Below are 15,520 nucleotides of genomic sequence, written 5' to 3' on the forward strand. Positions count from 1 at the left end.
TTCTTTGCTGCTGCTCACCTCCTAACATTTCAACATGCAGCTGAACTTTACGTTACAGCTACATAGGATATGACTAGCTTCATTTATGAGACCCACCAAAACTTTGATTTTGAGGATCCCCTTGGTGTTTTTTCTGCTCATTGTATACATTTCGCACTAGGTCCCTGGCATTGTCCATGTCCGCTCACTGGTATTGATCACAGAGCCATCATCAAGTAAAAGTTCAGAGACAAAACAGACTTTTGCATGTTATTGCTTATAATTCAAGTTAAATTTAGGTGGCAACGTATAGACATGAACATCAAAATCTGAAATAGAGACAAAAAAGCTGACACTAATCTTGAACTTTGAAAGTTACAAAAGAAGAGAACATCTCATTGTTTGTGAACGCCCACCCAACAGCACTGCGTCTCTCACAAGTCACTCCATTGTGTCTCATCCTGCAGATTATAGTCTTTGCTCTTTTGTTTCTAGTTTGGGAGAGATTTACTGCTCGCTAATCCTAGGACCGCCCAAGGTTATAAGAAAACATATGCATATACTATTGTTATTAAAAAGATTGGATTTTCCTTTTTCTTCTTTTATAATATATCATATAGTGCACTATAGGGATCCAGATCCTGGCACTGTTCATATAAAGAAAGCCTCTCCCTGGAAAGATATATTCATCCTTTCTGAACATGTTCCCTTCTGTCACAAACACATTGTAATGTGCTACTGGGGCAGACTGACAGTGTGGAACAAGGAGTGCATACACAGACACAAGGCATGCCTCGGGGGGAGCTGACTATAAATTACACAAGTTAACTCCAAACCTAATTTTAACCAAACCCCATCAAAAAAAGAGGCAATTATAGCTCAAACCAATTAAGCTGGTGTTTGGCCCCAGATGTGGTTTGTGACAGAAACTCAGTGCTGCTGGTTCTGTTGCACAGTTAGCTGTCCAGTGTCAGTCTGACCTGTCACTTTCTAATTAATCTAATAATAGAGAAAGACTGAAGGATGACTAGCACCCAAATACTGTAAGACCTCCATCAGCGCTGGGTAAGTTTCAGCTTTCAAACAAGGTTGATTGTCTTCACACCTGAGCATACTGTGCACTAATTGGTCAAAACGAATCTCATTTAACTCACTGTTTTGGCAAATTAAGGTGTAAAACAATAATGTAAAGATTAATAACTATAGGCCAACATATTTCACAGGAGGACTTCACTTTTAATAGTGATATTTCATACGTTTTGATAAACAATATTGGATGAAAGCCATTATAGTCAAGAAAACTATTTTATCAATTTTTCCCATGATACATCAAAATCTTCTCTGTTGGGTTGGTAATGTCTGTTTATGTTTCACACTCAAATGTGAAAGATGGAGCAAAGTCTTTCAGGGCTCAATACAGTTGCAGTGGTGTTATTATCCACTAAATGAACAGTAGTCCTAATTACAGGCCCAGCTTGAGGTTTGGTTAGCCTCCTGTTAACACTTATTCAGATTCTGTTGGGTAATATAATGCATGAAATGTTTTTTAAAAGGCTAAGACAAAAGACTGATAGTTTAATTTCAAACCAATCTTAAAAGGGGAATCGTGGTGAATATATCAAAGGCATTAGTCTGCTGAGCTGATCTCTGACATAATGTATTTAGACATTATGTTTACATTAACACTGAAATAATCCAGACACGATATTTCTGCTCCATATCATTGTTTACAATCCAGACTTCCAGTGACCTTATGTAATCAGAAGGCTGGTACCTTTAATGATCGTAACCTGCTGTCTTGTTCGCTCTCTGTGTACTCTTGCACGGATTGGGAACAGGAGTTTTGTCAGAAAATTCATTAATCTACATTTTTTTGGACAATAATTAATGGATTTATTTTACCAATCCAGTCGTTTTTCTTTCCTTCTACGTAGCTCAATGAAAAAACTAACTTTTTTCATGCACGTGAAGGTGAGGGGTCCATCACTAATTGGCCTCCTTCGTTTTTCAATTTCGTTAATTAGTTGATTGGCTTGATTCGCCACGCTGAAAAAAAAACTTGATTTAAATCTAATATTTAAATGTTTCAGCCCAATGTACTGTAACAATCTTCATCCTTACCGTTCGACCGTCTGACAATATTCTCCAAAAAAGTATTCTGTGGGGCCACAAGTCCCCTCCGACCCCCCGCCATCCCCGCCTCTTCACTCGGTCGTCTGGTCTGCAGGTGAATCTTCACTCCTCGATGCGCCGTCGGTCGTCATGGTCTCTGCGGCTCCGGCACGCTGCGTGGACGTTTCTCGTCGGAGAGGAGCTTGTTTGTCTGGTCTTCTCATCAGCTGCCTCCTCAGCGTTGGCGCGTCTGTGTACGCACCTCATCATCCAGGAGACGAAAACAGCGCCTGGGAGAACCGCGCAGGAGGGGCTGGGGCTCTGCACGGATCAAAAGCAGGACCCGGAGCGCCATCTGCCGGATGGAACAATGTGCACACCGACAATACAGAGTGGTGCCCGCACCCGAAAACGTCTTTGAGTACAATTTTGATGTACTTTGACTCCAGCATTTTATTTTTCTGCTATATTATACTTCTTAATTCAGAGTGGGATATTGTAGATTATACAGATGGAGTTTAACAGATTACGATTCTATTTAAAGATTAGAAAAGACATTGCTGAACCTTTTTAGACATTTTTTCTTACTTTATTTAATAACTGATAATTTAAGTAAATTTTGCTGATATAATTTCTGTATTTGCACTTGATTAAGCTCTTGAATGCTGGAGACAAAGGATAAGATAGTTTATGAAGTATGTTAATATTCTGCTTGTTGACAAGATCATCCTCTTAATTTATGCGAGTTGTTCTGTTTTGTAGAGCTAACGCAATCTAAACATATACTTTGTGTTTTTAAGAATTCAAGGAAAGTAATCATTTAGCAGAATAAAACCGAGAACTGTTAAACAGCTAATACTTGCGACAAAATGAGAATGATAATGATATATATCATTTTGGAGTAAGTAACAAAGCTGTGAGAAAATAAAAAAACAGTTGGGAAAGCTTCCTGCAGTCGACCCAGGAAGGTTGTTGGAAAGTTCTTCCTGGATTAATCTCCTACAGTCAGGTTCTTGAAATGGGTGTCCCAAAGGAGCAGCAGTAACAAGATGTGGAGTTATTTTTCTCTTCGACTCCTGCAGTAGAATTGGCCCTTTCAAAGGCTGCATTTCCCCCACAGGCTCATTAATCCTGTTCAATTACATTGGACCCCGCAGTCACACTAAGAGAGACCTCAAATAATTGTCCTGGTGACAACAAACATTTCCCAAATAAATGTAAAACAAATATAATATAAAAACAGGTAAAAACGTTTGTCACACCTTGTGGTTTCTCTGCTGGTTTTATTAATTGGGTTCACCTGTTGTCACAGGTATATATACTGTATATATCGCACTATGATAACCATCAGGGCTCTGTGTGCTGCAGTTTAATGCTTGACCAATACAAAAAGGTTTAAAAGGAGTGGCTGAGCCATGCTGTTTTTTTTTTATCATGGTAGTAGTCGCTCACACGTTGGTTCATGGCCAATAAAAGACAACAGAGCCTCGTATTCACGGCTCTATTTAAGGGCTGATGATCGCTGAGTCGGTGTTTGCTTCGTGTTCTACGGCGTAAACACCTTCTAGCTTCATAATAACACTAAAATGTAATGAAACTCAGGAGATGACGATTATCACCTGCTGGCTCTTCCTGTAGTTATGCATTAGTGTTGGAATGATGTAATGGCAATAACCGTTATCAGACAAGTCATCAACACAGTGGGCTATCTCGCATGTGAACAGATTACAGACGGAAGCTGAGGTTTCATTAAAGGTCTATTTCCTGCACTGTGCACTGACTAACAGGTATTATTCCAACAGAAGAGCCCATTTCCCCCCCCCAGACAGAAGCAGCTTGCTAAGATTTAAGAGAATCACAGTGCTCTCCACTATGGGAAAAAACGTCACATTTCATGGGAATCCATTAATTAAGTGAGCGCGTTTACGCAAACCTTCCAGGAGTTTCTAACTTCAAAGGGATTTAACGCTCTAATTTCAGCTATTGGGTTTCCTGACAGTCCCAACCCTTTAATACATTAAATGTAAAACAGCTAAATGCATATTACAGAGACGTTAACCTGTCATAACATTACATAATGTTGCCCCAACCTCCCCAGACTATTTATATAATTCCTCCAACGTGTTCCTCGTGGAGCACACTTCAGCAGTTCATATAATTACAGAGATTTTATAACCGGCGGTTTTTTCTCAACTTGAAAGTGTGTTTTCTTAATGAGAGCTAAAATAAGGACCCACAGATCAGCTGGAGAATGGTAAGCAGGTTTTTAGTGGTGTGGATTCTGTGATACAGTACAACAAACAAACAGTTTACAGATTTGCCTTATGGAGGCAGGCGGAGTTAAAACAGTCAATTATGGATTTGGTCAACAACTCGGCTGACATACAAAGTGTTGCTTCCCATAAACACACAACAAAACCGAGCTTTCCTGCGCAAATAAACGTGACGTTGTCACAGTCCTCGTATGTTTACTCCTCCGCTCACATTAAGTCGACCACGTCTTGGTGATGTTGAGATGACTCAAGTGATCCGTGACTCGCTTGTGTTCAGGAAAATTGACGAATTTGGCCTCCTTGATCTTCAGCCAGTTCTGTGCTCTGCGCTCAACGGCGTGACAGTACTCCTGCTCCGGAGTCATGTACGGCCGGCTGATCCAGTACTCGTTCTCAGCCTCGCGCTCCAGATGCTTCAGCGTGTTGCGTTTCATCTGCCACGTGATCTGTCGTGGACGACGGTACTTTCCGATCCACTGCTTCCCGGGGATGCCTTTCCGCAGCAGGGTGAGGGTGAGGAACATGGTGGCAAGTTATTTCTGAAAGAGCAAAACAGTTATTATAACATATACATAAAACAGGTATTATGCTCTAGTCATATCACCATAACAGCAACAGTACAACGAGGTTCAGTATTTAGTTTTTCACAGCAGACAACTTGACTACTCATTATAGGAAAAGCACAGGTGCTACTAATAACATTAACGATGGCTCTGTTCTAATCAAGTGTCTCAGTAAGCTGTGACAGTGAGCCAGCATGTACAACAACAGGACTCTGACACTTGAGCAGCTAAATGAAATGTTATGCCTTTGCACAGAGCTCTGGGTAGAAGGTCAGAGCAGAGAGTGTAAGTGAACCTGTGTGGGAGAATCAGCGGAGGGGCTTTAAGAGACCTTTATGTCTTAAACAAATACTTTTGCCACTGTAAAATGTTATTGTATTGGTATTTAGGGCGGCTGTGGCTCCTCCTCTCCTTGAGCGAGACACTGCACCCCACTGCTCCTCATACTAACAATGGGTTGAATGCAGAGGTCAACTTTCATGTGCGTATGTGATGATACAAATACAGTTACCCTTACATTCCTTCTGGGTTACTGTACATTTACTGTTTGCTACAACTAGAGAGGAATTTGCCCCATGTGCATCATAAAAGTCCAGCTCTTCAGCACTGTTGTGGAAACTGTGATTGCGGCAATTCAGATAAGATACGAGTAGATAAATCACACGGCTACGGAGGATTGAAAAGAAACGGAGAAGAAAGAAAAGAAATTAAAAACACTAATGTTAGAGTGCATCTCAGATAAGTCTGTACTTCATGAGGTTGTTAATTGTATTTCCATTATTGAAATTTAGTACAATGACCAACCATCAGTAACCTAATGTTATTAAAGCACGACTCATTGATTGTGCCAGTTTTACAGCACTGCATGACATCACATCGACAGCTTTATCTCCCCGGGGTTGCGTGGATTATTGTGTAAAGAGTCAAAAGTGTAACAGTAAAACCGGTTTAAAGCTGCTATTATCAGCATATATACCTCGTAATAACGGTGGTAAATGTTTTCAAACAACCGTCAGTAGAATCTGATCAACTCTGTGTCAAATTCAAAACATACACCAATACAAATTGGCAATTTAAATTAAAACTAAGAAGAAATTTCAAAAAACAAATATTACAATAGAAATACGAAAAAAAATAGTATAAACTTAAAATAGAAAATTAAAGATTTTTCGTTTGGGTGAAATAATGATTTATTTGCAAATCATTTGATTACTGTAAGATATTCAGCAACAATTACTTACATGTGAAAAATAAGCAATTAGTCTGGATTTGCATACACAAACATCCAAAATATAGAATTGAATAATCATAAGATAATACTATAATAATAAGTGTTGCAGGGTTATTGGTCAGGGATTGTTCCTGACACTATGTGACTTGTGTCATGTTTCTGTTCCATTCAAACTCGTGTGCGCGCCTGTGTGTGTGTGTGCAGAAGGCTAATATACAGTGTGTTTGCTAACATTAGCCAGGTTGGCGTAGCTAGCTTAGCTGTAGGCTAACGTTACAAACCAAGGGCAGCTTGAAGAGGGCATCATTAAATAGTCATAACAGACATATATTTGTGAGCCACGCTTTTGTTTCTTACCTTGCCTTCTAACTATGATACACGTCGTTCACCTTCAGACGACAAGGTGGACAAAGACCGCAAATTAGACAATTTAAAAAGACGAAGACCAACGTGAGAGCTAGCTGATGGTTATCGTTTGTTGACCTAATGAGTTGTATTTCCGGGTTATCTACGGTGCAGGAGAAAGCTCAAACTTGAAAACGTGTTTGTTTTTTTATCGCGCGGTCAGTCATTGTAGTTTACTGGTCGAGAAGGAAATACTTTTAACGATTCTCATTCAAGGAGCAGGTTAAAATAGTGTGTTAACAATACAAGGAGGACATATTGCAGTACTTTGCATTGCAGTACTCTGAGCTCCGACTTCATCACCGTTCTCTTTAGTACATAGTGGCCACACACTTGCACATAACCACACGTTATATCCATCCATCCATCCATTTTCCTCCGCTTATCCGGGGTCGGATATATATTCTCGTGGTTTAGTGCTGTATGGAATTGGTGTCCGTCTGTGCTACATGTCACATTGCACAGTCAATATGTTTTTAAAGTGAGCACACTTCTTTATTCCAGCAATAGGTTTATAAGTGACTGACTTAGTGGGAATAATGATGTTGACAATGACTGGAAATGCTGTTTGTACAACAATTAAATCCACATAGAGCATTTGTTATGTTTTTTGTCTCTTTTTATATGCCCCCTTGCTATATATGTCTGTGTGAAGAGGGTGGTGAGATATTTTCTGCGTTTCATGTTGTGTTTTTATCTTTAAAAGTTTTTCTTTGAAACTTGACAATTAGAAAACAATTAATGTGCATGTGTTCCAACTGAATCCCAATCCAAATACATTAGTTTTAGAACAATGCCTTTGATCACCACCACACTAAGGAGGTAGGTAGAGGGAGGTAGAGCTATGTCCAAAATGACACAAAAGACCAAGGCTTTTACCAAGCTTATGTCTAGATTTTCAATATAGACAATCGAAACATTAGACATACAGTAAAATGACATTAATGGACATAGTCGGAGTGATCATGAACAAGAATCCATTGTAAATTTACTATAACCTCTTAAGGTACTGTTTATTTAACAGTTCAAATATGAGGACATTATGAATATCATAATTTATGTTGAGTTGACTTTGCCTTTCATTTTCCAAGAAACTGAACAGTAACATCTCATGAAATTAGACATGAACATAGTAGGGTTCCTCAAACAACAATCCAGTGAAAGTTTGATATAACCTCTTATGGATTTGTTTTTATAACCTGTCAAATATGGGGAAATTCTGAATATCAAAATGTCATTTGAGCTGACTTTGCCTTTAATTTTCTCAAAAACTGTACAGTAAAATTATAGTGGACATAGTAGGGGTCCTCCTGAACAACAATCCTGTGAAAGGTTAATATTACCTCTTAAGAATCTTTTTTAAATATCCTGTCAAATATAGGGAAATTCTGAATACCATTTGAGTTAACTTTGCCTTTAATTTTGTCAAAGACTGTACAGTAAAATTACATTAAATTTGACATGGACATATATTCTGAACAGAACTCCAATGGAAATGTTAGCTAACCAATGAAGGAAATGTTTTTATTACAGATCAAAGATTATTATTATTAGGTAATATTATAATTGTCGAACCCTTTTTCAATTAAATATAGTACAGCAGTGTTATTTCTGTTTTTATTATTGTTGGATTTCATATAATGTACAAAATGACGTTGTTTTTTAACAAAATGGGCAAATTATTGATCAAATATAAGTCTATTTCCGGGGTTTTTGGGCTATCCAAGCACCCGTACCGTAGCTCCACGAAGAGACGAGCATTACAATTCAAGCGACGGGACCGTTTTCCGGGACGGAATCCGCACTGCTCCTCTTGAATATATTGCTGTAACTATCACAGTAGTAGACGCTGTTGTAATTTAATCTGAGTTGAGTTTAAACTCAGATTAAATTGGTTTTGCTTGCTGATGCGCGTCTGCTTGATGAGAAAATAGCTTATTTACATGAAGTAGCCAAACTAAATTGCTGGCTTATAAACAGTATTATGAGCATGTAAGAGTACACGCAATAACAGACAATAACGAGCCGCCACTGGACTGACAATACCATTTCTTCGTGGAACTGTAGTCTTGTGCTCCACCCACCACAGGTCATTTAAGTTCGTCTGTTTCACAGCGACGTCAGTCATTTCGTATTTTGTTTGCGTCCAGCTCTCCCCCTGCAAGAAGACAACATGTTTGTGTTTGACTTGTTTTCAGCAACTACCTGGACTTTGCTGGTTCTCGTTTTCACCCTTTTAATGCTGTGAGTAGTTTCTAAAACTGTCTTAAGTAGTACTACGTTGCGATTTGATCTGTCCTAAAACAGCGATGTTGTCGTTAAGCTGTTGCATAGATGCATGTTCGTGAAACAACTATAACTCTTTTTAATTATATTAGGTATGGCATTTGGCCATATGGGCTTTTCAAAAAAGTGGGAATACCGGGACCAAAGCCGTGGCCGTTTGTTGGAACACTTCTATCCATGAGAAAGGTAACACACACGTGAACAAACACAAACTTTATAGCGAATGGGAAATAAACATGACTGTTTAATGTTATTATTTGGTTCCAATAGACTTTTTTTTTTTTACTAAAACATAACTCTGCAGTCACAGTAGCCTGCTGTACGGATTGCTTTACTTATCTATACTCAATTCGTGTAACTTTTTTTTTGTTTTTTTCAATCTTTTAACACTGAAATTCCTTGTAGGGAATCCTCTCTTTTGATCGTGAATGCCAAGCCAAGTACGGGGACGTCTGGGGGTGAGTTGTTTATCTCATCTTTCCTCCTCTTACAGGTGACGCCAGTTGTAGAAGAAGTACTCATATCCTGTACTTAAATAATAAGAAAAGTACAACCAAGTAGGCCTGCCCCCTTCTAAAACGAATCATTGTCAAGGGGCCCAAGCATGTGCTTTGTATTTTTAAGTTATAAGGGGTGTTACAACCCGGCTAAGGCTCCAACATAAGGGGGACAAGACGAGTGGAAAAAGTAATAAATATACATTTCTTCAAAGAATAAAACAAAGCAGCAGCCGTGTCGGCCAAGGGTTAGGAGCCAGAGAAGAGGGGGCGAGCCTTGTTGGCATGGTGCGTGTTTACAGCCTTTATCACATCAGGCTCAGGTGTGGCTCATCAGTGGCCGATTAATAACCTCCTGAAAGACAGAATAGACAGCAAGCAGGACACAGACCCCTAGTGGAAGGGAGGGGGTCGTCACAGGGGCCACAAGCCAAAAAAAGGTTGGGAACAACTGGTTTAATCTTTCTCAAAGTCGGGGGAAATGTTATACTAAAGTAAAGTACGAGCACAAGTTCTGCAAAATACAGTCCTTGATTAAATGCACTTTATAGCTTTCCACCAATAGATGACGTAGTTTATTGTGAAAGAAAAACTTGCCACAGAAAGTTAAAGATATTTCTTTCCTTGTAGGAATTGGGTAACATTTCGACCATCATAAATTTAATTCTGCCTGTTTGAGCTCACATGGAAGCTTTTTAGAATGTTCATGTTTAATTAATAACTGACCATTTAGACTGTGACATTGTATTTTTTTGTGCAGGTTGTTTGATGCACGAGCACCAGTCTTAATGGTGGCAGACCCTGAGATTGTTAAAACTGTGTTGGTGAAGGAGTGCTACTCTGTGTTTACCAACCGAAGGGTAAGAGACTCATCCGTTATCGTACACCGGAGAATATGGAAATTCAGCATATCATGTTAAGTGACATAGTTTGGAGTCAGTTTTTCTATTATTCATGTGTTTGTGTTTTATTTATCAAATTACACAACACTGGTAATTTCCCTGAGCACTCTGCAGGGAAGGTGGGCGTATTAAGCAACCCTGTCTTTTCTGCAATGATGCAAGAATAACAGAAAGACTAAAAAGAAAAGATAGATACTTATAATGTCACGGCAAATGGTCTGTTCTTAAACCAACATGGTTAGGAGAATCTTATTATATCCACCTTATCAGAAAAGTTCAAAGCTCAAACTTAGTTTGCTGAACCATAAAGGAAGAAAAGGCTGCTAAGTATGCCTCATTCAACTCAGGAGGAAGTTTGGATTTGTCGTAATATCCTGGAGGTTACTCAAGAGTCAGAGATTTATTCTTGAGGATTACACCAGCCCGCACACACAACTTCTTATGCAACTGGAAAAAACCCAACTCTAACAACACTCTTCACTGTTCTACAAGTGAGCAGTAAGACGCGTCTGTCGTTTTAGTAAAAATGTACAACTTAGACTGATCCTACTGAAAATCCCTTCGGCTCATGAATGTCAAAACAGGGCATTCAAAAATCTCTATTAAGAAACGTGCCAGGATCAGATGCACGTTATCCTTTTGGATTACCATCAAATATTCAAATCAAATTAAGAAGAAACTGTTCTATTGAAAGGAAGTACAATTTCTGTACAGTATGATGATTGTGTGTGCTGTGATAAAAGAAGCAGACAAAATAAGAAGGAGACATGTCGGAGGAAGTCTTCTGTACGAGAATCTAAACATTCAGTTTAACTGATGTCGTGTTTCCAGGATAATCTAGTGGCAGGACCTTTGGCTGATGCAATTACAGTCGTTAAAGATGAGAGGTGGAAAAGAATGCGGAGCACTTTATCACCATGCTTCACCAGTGGAAGACTGAAACAGGTTGGTTTGATTTCCGAGCTCAATAACCACTTCTCCAATCTGCTTCCTTTTGACCTAGTCAGGGTTCCCACGTGACCTGGAAAAGCTGAAGCTGTCAATCAGAAGGTAGCCGCACCCTAAAACATACTCCGCTTTATCGTCTCTTTTACTCTAAATGGGACCATCGTTTTCTAATTGAACATCATGCTGTATTGAAGAAGACTTGAAAATAGCGGTTGAGACCATAACCTCGTGTTTACAATGTTTACTGAGGTAATTAATCAAGTGACAAGTAGAGTCATTTTCTCATACACTTCTATACAGTCTGACTTCTTTTCAGACCCAGAGGATGCCACCTGGCTGTTATGTTGTGTAAATGCTGTGAACACACCTCCGAGTCACCTCACATGGTAGCACATGCAGGTTACAACCTAAGTGGCTGAAACTCTAACTATAATTTCTAAGCCTGCAGAGATGACATCATAGGTACGTGACAGCCACAGTAGCACATCTTTTGAATCAGACTTCCATTGAGAGGAACATATTAGTGTATGGCGCAATCTCTGTCTGTCAGACCACTTAGGTCATGTCCCGACAAAATCCTGAAAAATGAGAAAAGAGTGGGAACCCTGCTAGTGCAGACTGTATACGTATACAATTGTGTGTCTACAGTTTTATCATATAGACCTACTAAAAGAAGTTGGCATCAATGATTGAAATACCTACATTATCAACATTAAACTACTCTTTTATTTTTTATTTTATTTTTTAAGGTTTTTCCCATCGTTGCTCGCTATGCAGACCGGCTCGCTGATAAACTTGGACAAACAGATTTGGATGAACCCCTTGATGTCAAAAAGTATGCTGTTAATCTGCTTTATGCCATCGTTTCATTACGTTGTAGGGCTGTCCTCGACCTGAGAGGTTCTTAGTCGACTAACACTCGTACAATCTGTCAACTAATCTATTAGTTTATTTAATGGAGAGATTTGTAAAACTGAGTTCCTCCAAAAATAATTAAACAAAAGCACCACTTTAAATCTTGTTTAGATGTGTTCATAAGTGTCTTGGAGGGAAAAAAAAGTCATTCAGCTTGAAAAAAGCTTAAAAAATGACAAATCTACTCAAGAAATCTTAGTCGACTAAGACCAAAATGACCGATAAGTTGATTAATCGACTAAGAATGGGTAACCTTTTTATATTCTCATAAAATGCATTAAAAATGGTAGCATTTAATCCATTCCTCAAAGAAACCACCTCTCTTTTTCTCCGCCTAGATTCGTGGCCCCTTATAGTTTAGATGTTGTGACCAGTGCATCCTTCAGTGTTGAGGCAAACTCCATAAACAATCCAGATGACCCGCTGAATGTTCATATCAAGAAGGTCCTAAACATCAGACTTTGGCCTTTCTTTATACTAAGTATGTGCTCCCCTCACCTCTGTTATAGGCAGAGATCATTTAATCGCATCAGTACCTTGGAATCACGAGTAAGCTAATTTTGGTAAACAACCCTTTGGTCTTCTTTCAGTGCTATTTCCCTTTGGCGCCCGTCTGTTGAATCTCCTGAAAATTGAGATGATGCCCAGACTAAGTGTGGATTATTTCTACGACCTCATCAAGAGGTTCAAAGACCAGCATGGGGCAGAGGAATCTGTAAGCATTTCATCTGTACAAAGGAGAATAAAGGAACATCTCGACATTTTCAGAAATACGTTTATTCGCTTGCAAGAGTTAAATGGAACGATTGATACCACTCTCCAATTTGTGTCGAATGTTCTGATCCAGAGTCGAGCAGACTTCCTGCAGGTGATGATTCAGAACGAGATCCCAGAAACGGACATAAAGAGTGAACAAGATCAGCCAAGTAAAGGTATGTTTGCACCACAGCAGCAATTCATGAATGTCAAAGTCTCCGTCTGTGAAAGTAGTTTTCTTGCTGAACATTTTGCTTTATGTCGTTGTAGGTTTGACTGAGCACGAGATCCTTTCCCAGGCTTTCATTTTCATCTTTGGCGGCTATGAGACCACCAGTGTCACTCTCTCTTACCTCTTTTACAATCTGGCCGTCAACCCTGATGCGATGAAGACCTTGCAGGAAGAAATCGATGCCAACCTACCGAGAGATGTACATAGGCCACATGTCATTCTGCATGTGATTCGTTGCCATATGTAACAAACTTTTCATTAGCTGACATTGTATAGTATTCTAATCCTCACCTGTTTATCTTTTGCCCATATAGGCTCCAATTCGATACGAGGATGTAGTCGGTCTGCAGTACCTGGACCAGGTTATGAGTGAATCACAGCGTTTGATTCCCACTGCACCTCGGCTGGAGAGGGTGTGCAAAAAAACTACCCAGGTTCACGGCCTCACCATCCCTGAGGGAACCCTGGTTGGCATTCCAGTTCACTTATTACACATGGACCCACGCTTTTGGAGCTCACCTGAGCTTTTCAGACCCGAGAGGTAAACATACACTGTACTGAGCTTTCATTCATGAATCTGGGAAGGCTCTCTGTGGAGAAACATGGAACTTCGGACAAAACAATTACACTACTAGCTGTTTGTGCAAATCACAATATCTTCTTCAGAAGATGGAGTTAAACAGTTGTTGTGAAATTGTCGATGTTCAAGATAGCTTTTACTCCCCAAAACGTGTTGAAGTATGCATAGCTCAAAGAGTTTGTGGCCGTCGGTGCAGGTTCAGTAAAGACGGTGGGGAGGAGGTGAACCCGTACGCGTACATGCCGTTCGGGCTCGGTCCTCGTAACTGCGTTGGGATGCGCTACGCTGTCCTCACCATGAAGACGGTTCTTGTCCGTATCCTGCAGAGTTACACCGTGGAAACATGCAAAGACACCGTGGTAAGAGCAACACACACACACACACACACACACACACACACACACACACACACACACACTCATGTGCATTCAGACTGTCCTGGTGCTCTGTTGTCATGTCCCTTGTTTTATATTTATTTCTCCCTTTAGATTCCGTTGGAGATTAACTGGATGGGCCAGCCGACAAAGCCAGTAAAACTCAAGTTTGTTCCCAGACAACATTAGTTAAAAAGGGAGCTTCTCCAAATAGACCTTACTTCTGTGTGGCTCAGTTTAACAACTGCTGAAAGGATAAGAATTCAAGTTTTGTACATAAAGTCTTTATGATACTGACACTCATATTTTAATGCACCTAGAACATCCGATTTTTCTTGCAATGTTTATGAATCAAATGCATTTTATTAATTTAAAGGAAGTGTGTAACATGTAGGGGGTTTAATTGGCAGATATGGAATATAATATGCATGCCTATGATATTACCTGAAACTAAGAATCGTTATGTTTTATTTAGCTTAGAAAAAGGCATTAATATCTATATAGCGAGCGGGTCCTCGTCCATGGAGTCCGCCATGTTTCTACAGTAGCCCAGAACAGACAAACCCAACACTCTAGTGAGAGCCTTTCCCGTCTTTACATTAACTAAATGGGACGGGAGAATTGATAAGCACCGACGTTACTGGTGCTTTTTATTAGTATTTATTAATGTTTTGGTGTCACAAGCTAAAAGTAAAGCTGTCTGTCTGAAGTCTTTGAATATTTCTTGTTAACTTCTCTGCTGCCTGAAATATATATTTCTTAAACTATTAGCTTTGATTCTCATCACTGTAAAACTTTTCTGTAAAACATTTACCTTTTTTTTAAAACTTTTCACTGTAATAATTTACCATTAAAACATTTTACTGCAAAACTTTTACCTTAAAACGTTTCCCTTATTTAAGAATTTAGACGATGAGAAAGTGTCAAGAATATATATTTATATATGAAGACACATATGTGATGAATACTTTTGTCTTACACTAGAAGAATGTGAAGTTTACTGAAATGGACGGAGTTGGCCTCCTGAGTGCAACTCTTCATCTGTCCACCAGATGTCCTCTGACTTTCCCTCCTGTCCTGGTCACCTGACTCTCTCATCACCTGTTCCTCTTTCCCCAATCAGCCCTCTCAGTATTTATCTCCACTCTCTCCTGCCAGATTGTCAGTACTGCTTTGGTCCTTTACGTCTAGTGTCACCATGATGTCAGTATGCTTATGTATCGTCACTTTTTCAACCAATCACTGAGCTCTTCCTGTCTGCCTGGGTTATCTGTTCTAACAACAAAAGTTAGATTACTCATTATGCAGAATGGCCCATCTTAGGATATTATATTAATGGATCATTGATGGATTATTGTGTTCAGCACTTTAATTTTGCAGATGGTAAAGATGGAGATCCTTTTAGTAAATAGGAGTAGAAGTATAAAGTAGCAGAAAATAGAATTACTCAAGTAAAGTACAAGTACC

The 15,520-nt window shown here is 39.4% G+C and overlaps 3 protein-coding genes across 3 annotated transcripts in view; 1 reads left to right on the forward strand and 2 right to left on the reverse strand.

Annotated features, from left to right (window-relative positions):
• kcnh1a (potassium voltage-gated channel, subfamily H (eag-related), member 1a) overlaps positions 1-2,173 on the reverse strand; it is a gene marked incomplete at both ends in the record, with an annotated part of 31,713 nt that extends 29,540 nt beyond the window's left edge. Inside the window, one exon of the mRNA XM_079168503.1 lies at positions 2,101-2,173. Coding sequence (XP_079024629.1) covers positions 2,101-2,173 — 73 coding nt within the window. The remainder of the gene's footprint in view (positions 1-2,100) is intronic.
• Positions 2,174-4,338: 2,165 nt separating this feature from the next.
• mrpl57 (mitochondrial ribosomal protein L57) lies at positions 4,339-6,644 on the reverse strand. The gene is made up of 2 exons (XM_079168553.1): positions 6,516-6,644; positions 4,339-4,903 (listed from the first exon to the last, which is right to left on the reverse strand). The coding sequence occupies exon 2, from the start codon at positions 4,886-4,888 to the stop codon at positions 4,577-4,579; it is 312 nt and encodes a 103-aa protein (XP_079024679.1). The 5' UTR covers positions 4,889-4,903; positions 6,516-6,644; the 3' UTR covers positions 4,339-4,576.
• A 2,033-nt stretch (positions 6,645-8,677) lies between these two features.
• LOC306702651 (cytochrome P450 3A27-like) lies at positions 8,678-14,928 on the forward strand. The gene is made up of 13 exons (XM_079168297.1): positions 8,678-8,807; positions 8,942-9,035; positions 9,255-9,307; positions 10,107-10,206; positions 11,080-11,193; positions 11,946-12,031; positions 12,450-12,592; positions 12,702-12,826; positions 12,959-13,043; positions 13,138-13,298; positions 13,414-13,640; positions 13,876-14,038; positions 14,168-14,928. Exons 1-13 carry the CDS (start codon positions 8,737-8,739, stop codon positions 14,240-14,242), a joined length of 1,497 nt encoding a protein of 498 aa, XP_079024423.1. The 5' UTR covers positions 8,678-8,736; the 3' UTR covers positions 14,243-14,928.
• The last annotated feature ends 592 nt before the right edge of the window (positions 14,929-15,520 follow it).

The sequence above is a fragment of the Pholis gunnellus genome, assembly GCF_910591455.1.
Source record: "Pholis gunnellus genome assembly, chromosome: 11".
Taxonomy (NCBI): domain Eukaryota; kingdom Metazoa; phylum Chordata; class Actinopteri; order Perciformes; family Pholidae; genus Pholis; species Pholis gunnellus.